A 22,694-nucleotide genomic window follows, 5' to 3' on the forward strand; every position below is an offset into this window, starting at 1 on the left:
TACCCCCGGGATGAGCCTTGCTGTAAGCCAAACGTAAACACAGTAAAGACTCCCGAACGTGACGTTGCACTAGTATTTATTTCAAATTACCGGAAGTAAATATTCTAAGCAGGAAGAAAAACACAACGTAAAACGCTGACATAAAAATATAGGAGTCCTCGTTTCAAAATGCTTATAATCATACACTCTTATAAATAAACATATCTACCCATGATAATTCATCCAGTTAAGAACTCATAAATGTACACTTTTGGGTTCACGCTTAAAATATTGACCCAACGGTAAAGTTCTGAACAATACATGAAAAAGTTGCGCCATATATGACGTTATCGATACAGCTAATAACATAAAGTAAAACGTACGTTAATTACTCATTCAATACACTAAACACTAGAAATAACTTCTGACAACTTATATAAACTCTCTTATTACAATAATAACAATATTCCTTTACTTGGAAATAGCCAATACACACATTAACAACACTGTCCCTCCACCAGAATACATTTCGTCCTCGAAATACACATTTACAACAATATATATAATATATGTTTGCTACACTAGCGACATGACTTTAAAGATTCTTAAAAGTTGTGAGATATCAGAATAGTCGCCAGATTTGTAGTCTACACAGCGGATTCACATATCAGGCGTATTGTGTGAGATACTTACTCTGGTGATGCTGTCTTATTTTTGATTTTTACTTCTTCGATTAATGAAATATGAACTAAAATGACTGCTATTGCATACATTTATTTATTCTAGTTATATTCATAACAACAGAGTAATACTTTCGTCAACATGACAGATTTGTATTGTATACAAGTACGAAGTTATTTCGATATCTATGTAACTTTGTAAAATAAATTGCATTACGTGAAACCAAGTTTACCGTCCAATAAACGAAGAATAATTTGAAGATGAATCTTAGAAAATAAGTCCCTTATCAAAGTTAGGAAACAAGTTCATGAAGTATCGCCATTTTCATTTAATATTGATTAACCTTCGTCGATTCAAACCAACACATGTGGTAAAGGATTTTTGAAGGCCGTATGGTTACCTATAGTTGACAATTTCTGTGTCGTGATGATCATCTGAGTAGAGTTGTCTCATTGGCAATCATGATATATCATCTAACTTATACATGATCGACTATTATATGACCGATGTAGTATACAACAATAAAAAAGGTAAGGTTTAAATCAGGAAACAGTCTATGTCATCAACATTTCAAATATTTTTGGCATTGAATACTTTTCTTGTATTTCAATTGATTTATCTATTTTATCTTTTTTATTATTTCTGTAACCAGGTCTTAGATAAGTTTCTCTTTCACTTATACATCCCAGCATTGTGATATTGTATAATTGTGTTATGGTCAATTCTGAGCTCTTGTCTCTCAGTTTGTTATGTATTTGGTTTTATTCCATATTTTGTCGTTTTGATAAAACAATTATTTCGTGTTTTGTTTTTTTATAGTTTTTAAGATTCTATTACAATGTTGACTTCTGTATACCTATGATGTCTATATGTATTTCTAGCAAATTGTTATCAATATATTGGAATTCTATGCGACGGTTACACAAGTGAAAGGTGTAGCTAGCTATTTAACCAGATTTAGTCTATCGATTTTTACATAGATATATCAATGCGCCAATTGTTTCTCCTTTGAGATTTCTTCTTGGTCTACTATTGCAAATATTTGTATATTCCAGTTATCTTCATAACAACAAGATACAGGCTATAGAGAGTAATACGTTCGTCAATATGACAAACTTGTCTGAACTGTAAGTATCGAAGCAATGTCGATTCCTTTGAATATCAAATGCATAAGATAACATCCAGTTTTGCGTCCATTGACGTAGACTAAATATAGTACGAATCTCTGAAATAAGTCAGCTTGTTCAAGTTGTTACATACTTCATTTACACAAAAAAATATCATAAGGCATCACCATTTTCATATAATATGGATTAGAAGTAAAACATTGACGTTTAGTTTATCAGCTATAAAGTATATATCCCGTGAAGATCAATATGAATTAAAGTTCAATCAGGATTGATTGATTGATTTTTAATGTTTCAACGCCGCTTTGAAGATCTTCTTTTTGATTGAATAAGTCATAGAGTCCGGAGAAAACCACCAACCTTAGATAGGAAAACTGTCAATCATACACTGTTACGTTTGCATAGGTACTACTTCTGAACTTAAAAATATGTAGTACTGGAAATTTACCTTTGATATCTAGTACTATGTCTTTACTTAAAAGTTATTATAATATGTAGGTTCCTTTATTTTATAGTACTTTATTTGTACCTAAAATTTTGGTACAGAAATACTACAAACTGGGATATGCATTGTCTAAAAACTTTAGGAGCTTTGAAATAGACAAATTTTCAAAATGCTAAAAACGTAACGGTGTGAGAAAAAAATGTAGTACTTGAATTTCAAATACAAAGCAAGTACTGTAAAACACAGGTACCTGTTATTTCAAAGTAGCAAATACGTACTAGATATTAAAAGCAGATTTTAAGTACTTCCGTTTTTTTGGTACAGAAATAGTACCATACAAAAGTAGCTATGAAGTCAATAATTGGAGTCTAGCCACTGTTAGGGTTTGACTGGCTAGTTATAGCAGTAGTAGAACTACTTATATCACCTGTCCACCGATGCTCTCTTTTAAATCAGGGAAACGCTTCATTCATAACAATTTATGACATTGTTATCCCCCCTCCCCATTAAAAAAAGAGAAAAGTTTGCCGTATTGCTTCAATGTCAGTATACCGGTCAGCTATTACACATGCTTACTTAATTTTATCTGACTGACATATGCATTTCAAGAATATTTCATCTTTTAAGGTATCTCTACAACAATGATATATCTTCAATAAAACCATTCGCATTTGTTAATCTACCAATCATTCGATACCTGTAAGTATATTTTAAATTTTGCTACTTAATATAAACTGAAGCTAATATTAATGATAAATGAAAAACAAGAAAAATTCCTACAACTCGTAGAATGCTAAACTTAAAAGGTTTTCAATGTATTGTAATGTGATTATCTGCTCACCCTTTAGGAAAATATAGTTTGATGATGTTTTTGTTGCTAAGTCTGTAGTTTTTCTGTTTTATTGTCTTTTTGTCTTTTTATCGTTTTGTAATGTATTGTCACGGCCCTCTTCGTTTCTCTTTTTAATTTGGAGTATCACCTCGATATTACTCGACTTGTTTTATGACATATAAGTTCTTGACTTAATTATATGTGTGTTGGTTTTCTGACAAAATTGGCGTTTTTTGTTAATTTGATTACTATTACCGGACTGATTCGTGGTTCGTATATATATCTGCTGTTAGTTGTATATGAACGTAATTATAACCTAGTTGTTTAACTTGTATTTCCTTCTCAAAATAGTGTTGGTCTTTCAAACCACTTCATGAAATCTTTGAAAAGAAGGTTTTAAGATTATAAGATAACACTTCGAAAATAATACACAGAATCTGGTATGGATAACACTCAATTGATAGGTAAACACATGAACAACAAGGATACTTTTGATGTTTGTCTCTATGAATTAATCATGATTGTTCGCTGATTTAAACCCACATTACATACGGTTAAAAAATATGATTCTACTTTGTATATACTTTTCTATATTTACAACATTCTGCTATTAACATTCTTCTTAGTTTTCGTTTGTCATCATGATCGCAAAAACGTCGCTTATGTTTTATTTGCTTATCAGATAATAGTTAAACCTCACTCGGATCGTTTCCAAATAAATTAAAAATCGCACATCAGTTATGAAAATAAGCTCATCATATATACCAGGACTAAATTTAGAATATACGCCAGACGCGCATTTCATCTACAAAAGACTCATCAGTGACGCTCGAATCCAAAAAAATGCCTAATAAAGTACGAAGTTGAAGAGCATTGAGAACCAAAATTCCTAAAACGACTATATATACTACTGTTATGTAGAGGAAAGGCACATCGACATGGTAAACACATTAGGTGCTGACATGTAAAAGAATACTGAAATACAGACGTTTAGGTTGAATTGTCCTCCGACGTCACTATGCCTATATTTGTTCGTTGAATTTTGTATGTAGCTGTATACCTCATTTTTATGTTGATGGATTGTCTGTTAACACCTACCTATAAAAAATGGAATATTCAATTCAAATCATTATGCAAACTGTTTATTACCAATCCTGATACATTTCAACTAACAAAATATTTTGTTGTTTGTTTCCTAGGTACCTATACAACAATAAGCTAACATCAATCGTAGAGAACACATTTGTTAATCTTTCATCACTTTATTATCTGTAAGTTACTTATATTCACTATAATTTATTTAACAGATGACCAAATTTTATACAAAGGCGAATAAATTATCGAAACTTGACAAGAACAGTAGCAGTTTTTAAATGTTTAAATCTTGTAGATAGATTGGAATGAAACACATGAAGATAAAAAAAAATCTACAAAAATCTGATGAACTTCATTGGCGGAACCGGGAGCCTTGGCAGAGAATTGCACAGTGCATGCGAGTTTATAATCTGTCAAAAAGTCAGAGTCGTGAATATAACACATTATACATTGTTAAAAATAATATTAAAAAAGGAAAGGTTTCATTCCAAATAACAAGAATGTCATGGTGTTTTTGGGTAATGATACATTATCTGTTAAAGAATTTTGTGTAGTGTGAACATGGACCATCATGACGTATAACTGTGGATTTAACTATTTTCGTGTGTGTCAATTTTTGTAATTTGAGGAAAAACTCCAAATTCCTGGTATTTAACATTATGAATTTAAACACAGATGTAAAGTTTTAATCAAAGTTTAAATGGAATGGTCTACGTATAAAGATAATAGTAGTTTGTCTTAGGAAAATATAAAAAAAAATTATCTGTCATCGACGTCATTAAGCTGTTTTCGTTTTTTATAAGCTCACTGAATGACCACTGTATCTTGATTACAATGTGTGGTCGATGATTGTGTCTGCCTAACAGGAAGGCCGACATTAATAAAATAAAACATAAGGGTAAAATGCAAGTTTACATAATTTTGAAACTCCTGGAGCCACAATGATAAGAATGATGAACTATTGTCCATGTTAGTTAAAACTGTCAGACGTCTTCTTCTCCTTGAATAACGAATTTTTGCATTTTAAAATTGTTACTTTTATCTTAAAAAGTATATAGACGAAACTTAAAAATAGCAAATATGATCAGCTAAACGAAATAAACGAATAACAAAACTGTCAGACGACTGCCTATTCGAGTATTTGCCCCTAAGTGAAAATGTTAACCATATTTTTTGCGTTTTGTCTAATACCTTGAACTGTCATGAATGAAACTTTAAGCAAATAATCGGCATGGCAACATTACAAAAAAACTAGCTACAGGAAATAGTGTTTCGTATTTTTAATGGTATTGATGTTGATACCTCAAAGACTATAATCGATAGATGAAATGTTTTTAGAAACAAAAAACGATAAGCAGGATAAAATCTACAAATATGTCAAGATCACTGAGACTGTAAGTTAAATCTAGTCAATGCTAAAGGTGTTCCTATTTAATGACGATTTTACTGCAATGTCCATAGTTGAAGATGCAGGTGAGCAACATAGGCTCTTTAAACCCTTAAGTTTAAGTGAGGTGTTAGAAGATGAACAAAATATCAGACAATTGGCATTTGAATATGAAAGTAAGTGTGCCCCTCTCTCTGTCAATATTTACATATCCAATGAAAAATACAAATGAGTTTCTCATACATTACAAAATAAAGCTTGTATTATCTTTTACCTACACGTTCATCTATTCAGCTAAGGATAGCATACTTGAAAATTCATAGTTTAGTGACTGTGCTGGACGTATGTTTGCAATATTTAAAATGAAACCCATCATAAAATAGAATTTGTCTTATACTAAGACACACATCTACAGCAATGAGTATGCTGTCCAATCGTACAGTGTAAAGTATGATATACTATGGCGTACAATTCCATCAGCGCCTGTATATGGAATAAATATTATGTATATCATACTTTAAGGACAGTGCCTTTCAATCATTAACATGATAACACATGTCAATCGACCGACTGGTCCTTTCACCCAAGACGTTATGTCATTGTTATCAAATATAACGTCCAACATTTTTCTTCTACTGTTGAAAACTGTCTTGGATAGTCCCAATATTAAAGATATGTTGAACAAACTCTATTAACATATTTTGCAGACATTTAAGTGGAAACAACATTAGTCTAATTGAGGAAAATGCTCTAGGAAACCTGTCCCAGCTATTAGCGTTGTAAGTTTGTTAACACAAAACATTCACAAGCACACCCACACACACTAACACTAAATGAGACTATGTTACTTAGAAAAATTTTCAGCTGGTGCAAATGAGAATATTTTTTCAAAATAAAAAGGCAGTTTATTCGTACGCGTGATATCAAAAGATTTAGGGACTATTTTAAAATAATAATGTGAATTTCAAAAGTAACAGGCCATCATACGGCGTTCAACAATATGCACAGACTGTACCATACCGTAAAGTAATCTATAAGATGTCCAAATTACAAAAATCTAAACAATTTACCATAACAGTCGTCTTTGTAAACAATTGTCGTGCACAATTAGTTATGCAAACGTATTGCTCCTTTACAATGCAGTATTCTTGATTACAACACAAATATTTTGAGAAGTCCTAGAACAGGTAATAAAAGTAAATCTCAAAAATACTGAACTCCGTGGAAAATTTTAAACGGAAAGTCCCGTATCAATTGGAAAAATCAAACGATAAAACACATCAAACGAATTGACAACAACTGTCATATTTCTGACTTGGTACAGACATTCTCAAATCATGCAAATGTAAATATGGTGGGTTGGACCTGGTTTTATAGAGCCAAACCTCCCACTTGTATTACAGTTGCATCAAATTCCATTATATTGACATTGCTGCGTGACCAAAATGTGACGAAAAGGGGACCAACAACAACACGAACTTTGGTTGTTTTCAGGTGCTTCGGGATGGTAAGCATATCCCGCTCCACATGTGGTAACCGTCATATTGCTAATGTTAGTACAAAGCCGGCAAATAGCCTTATTCGGTAATTCACATTCGTGAAAAAGGAACGGGAATCCCGGATTGTAGTAACGACATAAGAAGCATATCCAATATCATCTGTACAATCTGAAATTGCGGCATTCCTAGGTAATTGTTTACCTCTTTTTATGAGATTCACATTACGTTATATAAGCGTTTTTCTAGTTTCCTTGTGTTTTCGACATCCATCAAATTGAGTTTTATTTCTATATTTATTCAATTCTAGAAATAAATGTTATAATTAATGTTAAAAAAGACCACTTATTCATAAGTGTTTTTCTTGTCTGCCACTATTACCCCTGAACCTAAACGTTAACTATTAATTAATAAGTTATTATTTATGTTTGCAGGTACCTTGGTTCAAATCCAATTAACTGTGATTGCAGTGTAATTCCATTTTGGTCCTGGATAATTGAAAGACCATCTGTTGGAACAAGTGCTCAATGTAGCGACGGAAAATTTATTATTTCTCTGAGATCGGCTGAGCTGGACAAATGTAATCGTAAGTTGTATTAACAAATCACACATAGGATGAGTGATTATATAGAGATTAATACATGGCCTTTTCCATATCAGCGTCTCGGGCTGATATGGGGGTCTCGGGATGATACCCAGGCTGATATGGAAAAGGCCATGCATTAATCGCTTTATCATATACTTCCGACAATAGTTTTATGTAAGGCCAAAACCAAACAAACGATTGCAACAACTAAAACAGTCAAAAACTTTATAAAGAAGTTAAGTTATAAATCCAATATACTATAATTGTCAACTAACAGCATCGCTTCCTCCATATATATGTACATTGTATGGTAAAATTTCCTATAGAGGCATATTGAAACATTGAATATTTGGAAGAGTTTCATGATCATTATTACTCCATGTTTGTTGTACTATAAAATGATTCATAATTGCCAATGGCATTTGTTAGCAAGTACTAAACTATCCCCTCAAAAGTTCCCGTAAATTTTGACGTCGTCATTAATATCTGACGTCATAATGGAAAAATAAACAACCGATACCGGAAACACCGGAAGTAACTTGCACGATAAGCACTGTGATGGGTTTTTGCACGAGACGCCCCTGATATGGGTTATCAGACCGGGCTGATATAGGTTATCAGCCTGGGTGGGAAATTATGGCTTGTGTACTTCCGTTCGTTACACATATGCAAAAGCTATCATATTAATGCTAAGTATATGATAAATAAGGATATAAACTAGTTTATTACTATCAATAAGAAATTTGTATTCGTAAAAACACATGTGTCTACTGTATCAAGATAATAATATCTTTTAAAATAAAACATCATTGAAAGATTCATAAGTTTTGACACCATTTACACACATGAACAATCAAAGATAGAAAAAATATATGTTTAAAAAACCATAAAAATAACTAAAACAGGTCTCGAGACTATGAAAATAATGTATAATAAAACAAAATGTACTATTAGTTTTTAGAGTGTCAAAAATTTGTTGGAAGTACTTAATAAATGGCATGCTTATATTGGTGATTTCGAAACTGTTCAAAGTTTTGATTTATCTACATACAAGTTTACCTCATATTATTGTTAAGAACAAATTCACACACCTAATCAAATGGACATTTAAAAAGTCAGAATGCAAATATGTATGTTCAAACTCTTTAAGGTCATTTTTTGGCAAACAAAAGAACTTTGTCAATTGAAACTGCTTTGATACCTTAACTGCACTTGAATTTTACTAGATTAAATTTGTGTTCGCAATTAAGACTCCGTATATCGTTATCGGAATTCCAATAGAGACTTACTGTGCACCATTGATTGCTGACCTGTTTCTATATTGTTATCGGTTACAATTTATGACTAAAATCAGCAAAGACCCTCGAAAAAACATCTGATAAAAACACTTTTAGATATTTGGATGATATATTGACGCTCCATATTGTATGTATACAAATAAGTTGTTCCATGCTTAACTGACTTAGAATAAAGCACATACCAACAATGATTACTGCTCTTATCGGTATCTTGACATCAATATTTATAACGGGAAACTTTAAACAAAAGCTATGATAAATGAGGTGACTTTTAATTTCCTATTGTTAATTATCCATTTTTTACTCTGTGTATTACGGTGTTTTTTTTCTACATTTGTTAGAGGTAAAGCGTAGGGTTGAAATATGACTAAACATGTTTAACACCGCTTAATGAATGCGCCTGTCTCAAGTCAGAATGCTCTGATTTCTTTCGTATATTTTGTTAAAGGGCCAGCCTGGGATTTTCGCGCCTGTTAAAGAACTATTGTTGGCTTTCGACTGTTTTCTGCTCTTTGGTCGGGGTGTTGTCTCTTTGAAACATTCCCCATTCTCAATTGTACTTTGTTTCAACTCTGCACATTAATGAAAAGATACTCTACATCAATAATAGCATATAGTACACCAAACCCAAAATTCTGTTATATGGACAAAATGTCTCCATAAGAGAAGATACTCTACTCAAACTATATTTCTTAAATCAGTAAATGGTGTTGCATATCGTTAAAATAGTTGACATCATACCAAAAAGATTTACAAACTTGCAGGTTGATATGGCCTATCTTTATGGCCAACTTTTTTAACCAAAACACTTCATCCTGATAGCGATGGAACTGTCGAACGAAGAAAACGAACTACAAGAACGCACAGACACGTAGACCTGAACTAATTATGTCTCATTCTATAACAGGAACGGCGTAATGTTTTGAAAAAGTACTTACCACACTAAATTTAAATACTAAATGCTATAAGATAATTCTTAAACGTGATAAAAGCAACCATGATTAGTAAACTTGTACATGTATCTTTTAGGACGTCCTATTTGTACACTGTGATAACCGGCCTACAAATACATTATGATAAAATGAATAATGAATAATTTAAAAATTATCATAACACAACTGAAAACTGCTGAGTAGATTCCTCATTTATTTCAAAGAAATGTGTACCTTGGCGGTTTTATTGTTTTGTCTTCCCATTAATTTCAAAATTACATAAAGAAAAAAACAATAAATTGGTAACGAAAAAATACTATGATATGGTGGAAACATAAATCATTAGCAATGCAAACATAACATTATGAATATGTGGTGGTACATATTTCACAATTCAAATGATATAAATTACCTGCTGATCAGAGTTCATATCATTTTACTCAAAACGATTGATTGCACCACATATCAAAGTATTATTTCACACAGAAGCATCTTTAAAAATCTATAAATATATGATCATTTGTAATGCCCATAGTAAATATATTCAAAATTCTATGAAGGATTTTTTTTTAGTAAAGGTCATTTTGTTTTTTTTACTATATTTTTATCTCCAGCATATTAGTCGAACAGTTTATATCCTATACATTCAGTCAAAGTATTTCTTATCACTTCATTTCACCTTTTTATTTAAATAAGAACGATCATACTGGAGCTAACGTCGTTAAATCAGCAAACCCGACAAATATCAGTATTTTCTTTTTTTTTAATTTTGTTTATTACTTTTGCGTGATTTTTAGTGAAACTGACATAATGTCATAAGCAGTCTTTGTCAACCTATTATTTATTTCATATATGTGTCAAGGCTTTATCGACCCACTAGATATATTATTATACGATGTATCAACTTTCAAAGGTTCTAGGCGTATCAACCTGCAAATTATTCTGACTATATTCAACATATTTATCAATTATTACTATAAAACAAAATTATCATCATAATTCATTTTTAAAAGGTAAAATATTTTCATTTAAGCTGATAATTGCCAATGCTTTAATGGTGGAAAATGTATCACGAGCGGGGATGGAAAAGTTGTTTGTGACTGTATTGGACAATGGACTGGTGAATTTTGTCTAGGTGAAAATACTAGTTTTTATATTCATATAAAGCTACTTTGAAATTATCAACATTTTAATGAGAAAATAACTGCTCACGTTGATTAAGAAAAAAATGTTTCAAACTATATTCAGCAATAAGTATTTTTTTTTAATAATAAACATCAATACACTGTACATCTTATCAAAAATAAAAAATAAAAAGTTTGTGGCAGTTAAAATTGAACAGAAAAATAATATATAACTTTAGAAAATTATGATCATATAAACCATATATTTTTTTATCGGGAATTCAAGTTATCATTATGGACTCTATTGGTTAGTCATATTTCACTCTAATTTAAGTAAAATATTTTTGCATAACTATTATTGTGAGTTCACCAGTTCGACAATGCAGAATATAAGCAATAGGCATTACATTCTTCATTCTACGGTGCATATGTTTAAATTCAATTTGAAATCTGATAACATAACATAACATCCGTATATCTCGAATCACCGTAGCACGGTTGTCAAATAATACTGTCATTGAACTTTGAACTAGTTAATCTCATTGGAATTATGTTTTAATATGTACTTCAACAGAAAGTCAGTGTACGACATACGACTGTGGATTTGGAAACTGCTTTGTAGAACCAATCAATGGAACAGCTCAATGTGTTTGTGACAACAAACAACCAACCTATTGTCTTGGTAAGCACATAATCGTAACATTTATTAGTAAAAAAAGTAAACCTTAAGATATAGCGAAAATGATTATGAATATATTTTAATTAATGAGAGATCTTGCATTGTTTTGATTTATTCAGACCATTAAAATGAAACAAAAAAAGTTCTTACAGTTCCAATTGATATTTACATTTTAATGTGTTATAAAATATGCAAATCCACTTTTGATTATAGTTTCAATATTGTCTAATTTAAAGATTAATAAATGTTGTCATATGTACAAGATAATATGGTGTTATTCTCAGTTTTCATTTGAAACGATGTATATACTAAAATTAATCATTTAATTAATCCTAAACATCTTATGATACAATATATAACACACTATTCTTATATATGTGTCACCTACTAACATTAACAGCTTTTTTGTTTCATTAAAAATTAGCATGTTTGTAAGAATATTACGTTAACACTCTTGTCGTTATCAATTTTAAATAGAAAATGTTTTCATATATAATAACATACATTTTTTCGAAAAGAGCAATGATTGTGTAAATATTATTTACTTAATATGAAAATATAGAATATTAGAAGCAGTTATGAGTTGATATTTGTTTTATTGCCAATATGTAATCGTTTGGATTTTGGTTATAGATTCGTTTATTTGTTATTTGATTTCTTTGTTAGATTTATGATATCTGACAGATTGTTCTGGTTGAATAATTATCGTTGTTGTTTATAACTAAACAGTTAAACGGTCATGACAGAATATATTGAAGTGTTTTCAAAACATTTCCTGTTTTCTATTTTGTTTCAATCAACTTTATATATAATGTCAAAGATAAATGTTTCGTCAATGAAAAACATTCAAGGGTTTTCAAAACATTTGTATTTTTGTTGTTTTTAATGATTATATATTCATAACATGTATCCTTTACTGAAATAATTCGCCACTTAGATTAATTTTGTTTTAGGATAATCAACGTAACACTTATAATGGCAAATTTTCTGAATTAATCTCATTTCTTTATTCTCTTTGCAATCACGTATCTATGATTTGAGAAAAGGCCCAAAAATGGTGTGTTCAACTGCAGATTACAGCATGGAACATGATGATTATAAACCAAATTTAAAGGTAATTATTTGAAAAATTGGTAATATTATGATCTTATTTTTATGCACGTTCTATAGAACAAATAGGTATTCGTATAACCCATTACGAGGATAAAGTTATGGTACCTGTCAAAAACTTGCCCCAAATTGGCCATTTTGTCAGCATATTTGACGTACGCATCTTGAACATGTTCCCTAACCAGATAAGAGCTAGAGTGTTTATACACGGCACAAACACCCTTTAAACGCATCCACCAAACAATGTTCAAAAAATAGTTTAGGAAAAAATCTCCCAGTCTAAATAAAATCAAAAAACAGAAGAATCTTCTCTTAACCTGGTACTTTTGTGCAATACGCCATCGTTTGCATGTACTAGCTATATACTAGTAAATAAACTATGCATTCTAAAATGATTTCAGCAGTTATGTTTCATTCCAAATATTTGTATCACATAAATTAAGCTGCAGTATATCACTTTAAAAGATGTATCAAAGCGAAAACAAATCATATATAAACAAAACAACGTAACAACGGCAACACTAAACAGTAACAAAAAAACAAACGTCACAATAATATATATTTTTACTTACAAACGCACTGTTTCATAACAATTTCCGTATTGATGACTTTCTACGGAACATTTTAAGAATACAAAGGTGATTAAACCTGGCTAGACAAATATTCGGCGTATATGGCCTTTGAAATGACAATATACGTGACGGGAACACAGTACAAATAAACCCAGGACACATCTATAATGCCTCGAATATGTTGTCACTCCACCAATTCTGTCTAGGTCAACAAGAACATACCAGAAAATAATACATATTAAGAAAGAAAAACTATTTCCTCCGCATAGGCAAAACTATAAACAAATGAAAACACATTTCGGTTATATTTGTATCAAATTAAATCTGAGTAATGTGTTCCCACTGTAAAAACTCTGTGACTAATAAATCCTCAAAAATATTTTTTTTTAAATTATGAAGTTTTGAAATGAGGCTGTATTTTGTAGGTTTTTTTTGTCTTTCAGATCTGAAGAACCTGTTCGAGTACTTCCATTGTTCCCAGAATTAGTATGCTTGTATAAGGAATTAAAGATCTATTACTTTTATTTCATTTCGACAGCACAATAACACAATCGCGTTGTATAACTACCAAACTACGCCAAAAGGATATTACAAAAATAGCAAAAGTTGATAATTTTCAAAGGCAAATTAAAAAAACACTATAACATGTATAACCCGTAATAAAGATGATTACCAACGTCAGTTCTTAGAATATATACTTCACTTCCATAATATACTTTAAAATAAAAATTAGTAAGGATTTTATTAATTGAAAATAAACTTATGAACGAAAGCTTGCCTTATAAAGAAAGCGTCAATGGATTTATATACAGAACATTAATATTTTATTTTATTTTTTAGATTCCAACTTATGTAGAATCAACAGCAATTAGAATCGCCTACATCGAAACAAAATTTTATCATGCCGTTGTTCTAGTTGGTCCAAACTGTTAGTGCAATTCAACTGATATTGGCGCAGTAAAATGTCATGTTATTCCTCATTCATTTAAACAGTATATTTCGATGATGCACGTATTGCATTTGGCAATTCACCACATATACACTGATCTCTGAAAGTCATTCATATATTTGCTGCTGAAGTTTATCTGATATATGTGATAATTAATGTGCTCAACAAGCAGTCAAAAAAAAAACCATCCTCATTGAACCTGGTATGCTTTTATAGTTATTGAATCTTGCTGTTATATGTTTTTTTTTCTTACATGAGTAAGTTTAAGTATGTACAAAGATTTATTCTTTTGGGAAATCCCTTAATTTTATTCTTTTGTGTATATTCCGACTGTAAATCATTCATTTAACAATAAGCAGCCTCCAGATAAAAAACTATTTTTGAAAATAACTCAATCAAATTCTTACAATAGTATTATTTAAAAAAAAGATACGGAACTCCGAGGAAAAATTCAAAACAGAAAGTTCGCAAAAAAATGACAAAATCAAAAGGTCAATCACATCAACCAAATGGATTACTGTCATTTATTTTGACTTGGTTCAGGCATTCTTATGTAGTAAATGTTGAACTAAAATTGGTTTTATAGCTATATAAATCCCTCACATGTTCAGATTGTTGAATTGTCTTTTGCTGAAGTTTAGCATCTGTGATGGTTTAATTTGTATATTTGTTTTTGTTTTATATTTCATCGAAAAAAATCGAAAATATTGCTAATTATTTGTTCTATCAGTGTTTTTTCCGAAAATGTGTTTCCCCTGTCCATCTCCTGATTTATTGATAGTAAAATGTTCTGTTTATACATGGATTTAAATGTACTAACATAAGTACTTATGTTTCGATTCCCTCGTGCAAGTATGCCTTAATTGTCCTCAACCTATGTTCTTATATTTTTTCGATTTCATGACTTCATCATTTGTTATATTACTATTATCAAACTTAAAGGCGTACCTGATTGGAGTTACTTTGTATTTAATGTTTCTTGGAATCCTTTACTTTTTTGTTGTAATTATAGAAATTTGACAGAAAAAAAAAACATTTTGTAGATTTAACTTTATTTACAATCTTCAGGTACACTGTCCAATTTTGAATGATGTACACAACTCTATATTTAAATATGGCATAAAACAAACTGCCAGTGGTTAATAAAATTCATATTTAGACATTGTGAATATCATATTGTTGAAAACCTATGGTATTGAAGAGTTAACTTAACCATGTACTGTATTTTATGGGACAAACAAATTAAAATGTCATTCCAAACATACAATATGTATTTCTCATTCACACACACACTATAACTTCATTGATCAATTTCTAATCGCCAGGTATCGTTCATTCATAGGCACAAACTTCAGCACAGTTGATTAAGGAGCATACTTCAAATCAGTTTCAATCAGGACCGTGTTCTGAAATGTAAAAAAAAATGAATGAAACACACATAGTGGCTGGTAATATATTGTTATAGCTTCTTTAGAAATGTTTCGCTGATTAGTTGAGAAAATCTTACACGCATATATCATTTTGTTTTCTGTTTGTAATTGTTAAATTAGTTTTGTTATTTTAAAAACAAGTTGTAACTGAAAAAATAGTAATATGTAATTTTGTATATTTTCATTTTTACTCAAAACAAATAAGTCTCAAAGATATGTACAGAATGCAATTCATCGCGACACTATTCGAACTTGTGAATACAGTTACATGGTCAAAAACTGAACATGTAATCAATGGAAATCATCTTCAACAACATCAAACAGAACCAACACAAATAATCTCAAAGAATACAATAATTGAAATAAAGGAAGGTTATACATACCGACAATAGTTTAATATTAGACTGTTGGAATTGTAAATCCTTTGTCGATGGCATAGGAAACCTTTGGTTCCGAGACCTAGAATACCAGATATGAGTCAATATTGAATTTTAAAAGCGCTACAAATATATATTACGTCTGTGTCAATGGTTATATATGATTAATACTTTATATAATTGATGGTTTGATATTTAGATTTGAGCAGATGGTTTTCTTTTTAATGCTATTTTCAAAAACCCTAATTAGAATTTTACAGCTCTACTGGTATTTGTTTAGTTTCTCTCCAGTACAATAGTAAACTTTATCGCTTAATTAAGTAATGAAATAATGCGGAAAAAGTAAAACTGTTAACCACTAGCCACCACAGTCGTCACCAATTTTTATGGACGTGAAATATTATTTAAAACGGTTATTCTCGGCAAGAGAGGTTTCATAACCTCCGATTTAGATGGGTCTTTATAGACAGATTTGGCTTTTTTCAATTCTTTTAGCGTTAATGTTCTTCTGCCACTTTCTTAATCAAAATAACGAAATTCTTAATCGAACGCGTCTAGCGTGTCAGATTATAAAAGAAGTATATTCGTTGAGATGGTATAAATGTTTGATCAACACGGCTGTTGCGCCGGGTAAAGCGAGAACTGTCAACCCTTTCACATAGCATTACTTCATCCCTAAGTTTTAATGCGGTTTATGTAGCAAGACGTCTTAAATACGTATGCACTATTTGTCACTGTACGTTTAGCAAACATCTGTAAATCAAATTCATTCAATAAATGCTAACTTTCTTCCGCGCAATATGAATCAGTTCCGTCTTCCACAATTTATTTCTCGCAATATGTGTTCTTAAAAGATGATTTGAAATATACATACCGTTGACCATTGGTTCTATGGTGGTTATGATAGCACTGTCCACAAGGAATTGTAATGCTCTATCCTAAGAACAAAAGAAATAATGATAAATATAGGATACCGACATCCCTTTTGTAACAGGAAATACATGTATAAATTGATTAGAGTAGATATGGTTTTTATGTTCGTCATAATTGTGCGATGTTATTATTGCATGTTGTAACAACACTAAATAATTGTATGCAATATTTAAACTGTGGCTCATACAAACTATTATCGATAAACTAGCTGTCATCAAAATAAATACTTAACTAATAATAAGAAATCCATTTTTTTTATTTTAATATTAGAATACATTAAAGAAACTTGTAAAAAAATCTTTGTTTCTTTTTTTCTTAAAAACACTAGATACTTACATTTATAGTACCAATGGCAGAGTCTGTAACTTTTGTTTGAATTCTGAAAAAAAAGATAATACGTTTATTTTGATCGTAACTTATAAATATCACAATTATTTTCCTGTTTACGTCCCGCAAACAAGCTACAGGACCAATAGATGCAGAAACCACCATTACAAAATATATCAACGGAAAAAGTATCAATACGAAAACCAATTTCACAGAAAACTATTACATGGGCAATTAAAATATAGGGCAGTACTAAACCTCCGTATGGTGAACTTTATACAATCTGGTAGTTTACGGAAAACATACTCTAGAGACAATTGGTACTGCATAAAAGTTGTAAATAAAAAAATACCGAATCAATGTTATCCATGCAGGGCTCAATGTACAATAACGTTCTGTGACGGAGAGTTGTTTCATTTGGCACTCATACAACATCTTTTGATATCTGCGACTTTACAACTCTGGAGAAAAACAATGTGTTACAGAAACGACCATTTAAATGATGTTGTTCTCGCTTTTTGTTGGTTTCTTGTGTCAATTAATATCAGCGTTAAAAACACTTTGATTAAATTGAGACAGAGAAATTTCATCGACGTTATATCGGCCCGTAGGTGGCCTGTTTCATTTATTGTGAACTTATTCTCGTCCTGAATATGCATGAATCATTTGCCACTTGACGTTAAGCAATCAACAATCAATCAATCGACGTTATATCCATATCCAATTTCATTTGTTACAAGACCTCGGAATAATATGTACACGCCTGAATTGTCTATGTTATAGAAAAAGGGAAATAGATGTTTCATATTATGCGATATCAAATTGAAATTCGTTGATACATTAATTACTGAAGAGAAAGAAATAAAGGCAGCAGTAGTATACCGCTGTTCGAAATTCATCAATCGATTGAGAGAGAAAAGCAAATCCGGGGTAAAATTTAAAACTTAGGGAAACACATTAAGTGTTAGAGGAGAACAACGACACAACGGAAACACAACTCTTAAATGTAACACACACATAAGCGAACTATAATATAAAAAAAGATTGTTCTTATATCTTGTGTTTCACTGATTACAGCTGATTACAAATAAAATCATGTCAGACCACATCACAGCATGTGTATACTGATATCAGTAAAATAAAGATTACAATGAAATATGTATTCATATATTGAATTACACAAATTGATTTCGGAATTAGTATTAGTATTCAATGCTTTGGAAGACCGAGCATATTCTGCTAAACATGCTTTACAGTACTGGTCAGAAAACTTACTTCGTATCGTAGAGTTTTCCATGTATCATCTCATTTGCCATTGAAAGATTCACTTTTATTGATGCTTTCTGATAAAAAGAATGTGTGATGTTAAATAAATCAGTACAGACCACATACACTATACAATATCACGTTAGGCTTTTCATCTTCAGAACAAATATTTTGATACATGTATATGTAGCGATCCTAGAATTGTTCATCTCGCTTATATTTGTCAAGAATGTTTATAAATTGTAGTATCGTAAATGATTTAATTTCTATAATCTAACTGAAATGTATTATTACGGGCGACGTTGAACACAAAGTTAGTATTTATTTATGATGCAGTATTTGAATTTTCTCGTATGACTGAAATAAGTAAAATTACAAAAATAATGAACTCAGAGGAAAATCACATCGAAACGTCCCTACTCACAAGGCAAAATCAAAGGACAAAACGAATTGATTGAGAAACTTTGTTTTCATTGGACATTTAGACCCTTTTTCGAGAATCCTATATAACCCATGTTCCATCTTAGTTATTTAACTGTGCCAAACGTTACTCGATATCACAAATATCCCCGATAGATATCATACATGAATTAATATGAACCAGCACTCAAAAGGTTTGATGGTTAACTAGTGTCTGATTGGCACAACAATCAGAAGTACTGAAAATTTCATTTGCATAGTTATATGTAGATACCCCAAAAATATGTTGAATGAATCATCAGAAATACTGAGTTTTGTCGACGAAATACACTTATGACGTACACAATTATAAGCCTAATCTCTTTGATAAACATTTTTAAAAAGGAACGTTATTAATAATGCAAAATTATACAGTTCAATATAATTGCTCTTTTGATAATCTAGTGTAAAATCAAAAAAAATACTCACAGCATAGATTGTAAACAAATAATGTAGACTTTTGTCTGATTTCCTAGCAAACAAGGTGATGTTCCCTTCAGCTCTCACACCAAGGGCTCCGACTGTAATATTTGTCACTGGTGGTTTAGTACTAAGCATGTGTAGTTCTACTGTACTATTTGGAAAAGCTTTTCCGATCTTCACGTAATAAAATATATAAAAAAATGTATTTTTCAGCAAAATTTTATTGCAAATAAATTGCATCTATAACATAACTATAGCAAGGCTATATATATAATGTAGACTTTTGTCAAATTTTCCTCCGAGTTCAGTATTTTGTGTACGTCACGGCTGTGTATATAATGTAGACTTTTGTTTATAAATAGACTTTTGTCTACATTATATGTATACTGTTAATCATCATCAAGACAAAACTTCATTAGGAACTTTTATATAAATTGTAAATACACTGTTCGTATTTAGCCTGCTTCATATCTCCACAGTAATGGTACAACTTTAAACGACGCGTATCAAGCGACTGACTGGAAACAATATTTTAATTCTCCATGTCTAATCAAATCTTTATATATTTTTAACATACTCGTGATACTGTGACTCTGACTATCTATTGTATTCAGGTATCACTCTTATAAGAATGCTTGGCCAAACATCTTGAAGAAGTTTGATAGCAACCTATTTAAAAGTTGTTCCACATACATGTCTATAATAGCTCTAACAATAACTGAAAAATCGCAATTAACTAAATATTGTGTTTTTTCCTACATATTTATATATCAAATTTAATAATATGCCTTGTGTAAAATACACTTACAGAGTAATACAAAGAAAATTTTGAAATACGCTGGTAATTTCATTTATTTTTTAATTTACCTGTGGAATAAATTTCCCAATACACAGACCTGAACAGGTTGTGTTCAATATATCTTTCTTGTCCTTGATCTTGGAATGTAAAACGAGACAAAAAAAATTGTTATTTTTCTCAAAACTATAAAATGTTATAACGAAAATGAAATATAAACCAACATCAAAAGTAAACTGTTTTGATATCTTATGAACGTTTTTAACCGTTTTAGAAATAAATGTTTAAACTAATCATGTTGTTTCAGCTTTGATTCTTCTAGATCTGCGATTTGCAGAATTTAGAAGAAAAAAAAATGGTTCAGCTGAGAAAAACCTGGTCATTTTACGTTACTTTGTATTTGTTTGTCAAGAAGTTGATGTTGATGGTAAAATTGTGGTAGTCTGTATTAGTCTTAATTAAGTTTCGATATCAATATATACAAATGTTTGTTTATAAGTATTGAAGTATACAAATTGACTGCTATATATATTTTCTCAAATTATAAACAGCTAGCCAAAATAGAATTTGGTCCATCGATAAACGTTTTCTTTTCATACTGCATGTCAAATTTTTTTTCAGATATGCGTACACTTTTAATTGTTGGCTAGTTAACAAAATATTACTTAGTAATCATCGACGAATTATTATGTCAGTGTAATGTGACAATAAACGTTTTTTTTACTTGCAGACAAACCAGTTTATAGAAAGAAACATATCATTACATTTTTTGAAGTCAAGTTGAACACCAGCATGTTATGTTTATGCGCTTGATAAAACATAGTGTTGAATACATAATCTGACAATGTGATGTAAACCATTATCTTGCTGTCTGTGATTGGTGCCATTGATTGTAATCAAAGATCTATTACTTTTATTTCATTTCGACAGCACAATAACACAATTGCGTTGTATAACTAACAAACTACGCCAAAAGGATATTACAAAAATAGCAAAAGTTGATAATTTACAAAGGCAAATTAAAAAAAACACCATAACATGTATAACACGTAATAAAGATGATAACCAACGTCAGTTCATAGAATCTATACTTCACTTCCATAATATACTTTAAAATAAAAATTATTAAGGATTTTATTAATTGAAAATAAACTTATGAACGAAAGCTTGCCTTATAAAGAGAGCGTCAATGTATTTATATACAGAACATTAATATTTTATTTTATTTTTTAGATTTCAACTTATGTAGAATCAACAGCAAGTAGAATCGCCTACATCGAAACAAAATTACATCATGCCGTTGTTCTAGTTGGTCCAAACTGTTGGTGCAATTCAACTGACATTGGCGCAGTAAAATGTCATGTTATTCCTCATTCATTTAAACAGAATATTTCGACGATGCACGTATTTCATTTGGCAATTCACTAAATATACACTGATCTCTCAAGTCATTCATATATTTGCTGCTGAAGTTTATCTGATATATGTGATAATTAATGTGCCCAACAAGCAGTCAAATAAAAACATGCTCATTGAACCTGGTATGCTTTTATAGTTATTGAATCTTGCTGTTATATGTTTTTTTCTTCTTATATGAGTAGGTTTAAGTATGTACAAAGATTTATTCTTTTGAGAAATCCCTTAATTTTATTCTTTTGTGTATAGTCCGACTGTATATCATTCATTTAACAATAAGCAGCATCCAGATAAAAAACAATTTTTGAAAATAACTCAATCAAACTCTTACAATAGTATTATTTAAAAAAAAAAGATACCGAACTCCGAGGAAAAATTCAAAACAGAAAGTTCGCAAAAAAATGACAAAATCAAAAGGTCAATCACATCAACCAAATGGATTACTGTCATATATTTTGACTTGGTTCAGGCATTCTTATGTATTAAATGTTGAACTAAAATTGGTTTTATAGCTATACAAATCCCTCACATGTTCAGATTGTTGAATTCTCTTTTGCTGAAGTTTAGCATCTGTGATGGTTTAATTTGTATATTTGTTTTTGTTTTAAGTACAATAGTTATTTCATCGAAAAAAATCGAAAATATTGCTAATTATTTGTTCTATCGAAAAATGTGTTTCCCCGTGTCCATCTCCTGATTTATTGATAGTAAAATGTTCTGTTCATATATGGATGTGAATGTACTAATATAAGTACTAATGTTTCGATTCCCTCGTGCAAGTATGCCTTAATTGTCCTCAACCTATGTTCTTATATTTTTTCGATTTCATGACTTCATCGTTTTTTATATTACTATTACCAAACTTAAAGGCGTACCTGATTGGGGTTACTTTGTATTTAATGTTTCTTGGAGTCCTTTACTTTTTTGTAATTTTTGTAATTATAGAAATTTGACAGAAAAAAATAACATTTTGTG

The 22,694-nt window shown here is 30.5% G+C and overlaps 1 protein-coding gene and 2 long non-coding RNA genes across 3 annotated transcripts; 2 read left to right on the plus strand and 1 right to left on the minus strand.

Moving 5' to 3' along the window:
• Nucleotides 1-2,859: 2,859 nt before the first annotated feature.
• Nucleotides 2,860-11,673, plus strand: LOC134721617 (uncharacterized). The gene is made up of 6 exons (XR_010107889.1): nt 2,860-2,931; nt 4,264-4,335; nt 6,254-6,325; nt 7,477-7,628; nt 10,892-10,993; nt 11,557-11,673. It is a non-coding gene; the product is annotated as an uncharacterized LOC134721617 (long non-coding RNA).
• A 22-nt stretch (nt 11,674-11,695) lies between these two features.
• On the plus strand, nt 11,696-15,007 carry LOC134721618 (uncharacterized). Its single transcript, XR_010107890.1, has 3 exons — nt 11,696-12,775; nt 13,787-13,829; nt 14,184-15,007. It is a non-coding gene; the product is annotated as an uncharacterized LOC134721618 (long non-coding RNA).
• Nucleotides 15,008-15,323: 316 nt separating this feature from the next.
• Nucleotides 15,324-21,191, minus strand: LOC134721616 (lipopolysaccharide-binding protein-like). The gene is made up of 8 exons (XM_063584725.1): nt 21,068-21,191; nt 20,375-20,443; nt 19,514-19,681; nt 18,635-18,702; nt 17,369-17,411; nt 16,974-17,037; nt 16,106-16,181; nt 15,324-15,698 (listed from the first exon to the last, which is right to left on the minus strand). Exons 1-8 carry the CDS (start codon nt 21,188-21,190, stop codon nt 15,686-15,688), a joined length of 624 nt encoding a protein of 207 aa, XP_063440795.1. The 5' UTR covers nt 21,191; the 3' UTR covers nt 15,324-15,685.
• Between the last annotated feature and the right edge of the window lie 1,503 nt (nt 21,192-22,694).

The sequence above is a fragment of the Mytilus trossulus genome, chromosome 6 (assembly GCF_036588685.1).
Source record: "Mytilus trossulus isolate FHL-02 chromosome 6, PNRI_Mtr1.1.1.hap1, whole genome shotgun sequence".
NCBI lineage: Eukaryota > Metazoa > Mollusca > Bivalvia > Mytilida > Mytilidae > Mytilus > Mytilus trossulus.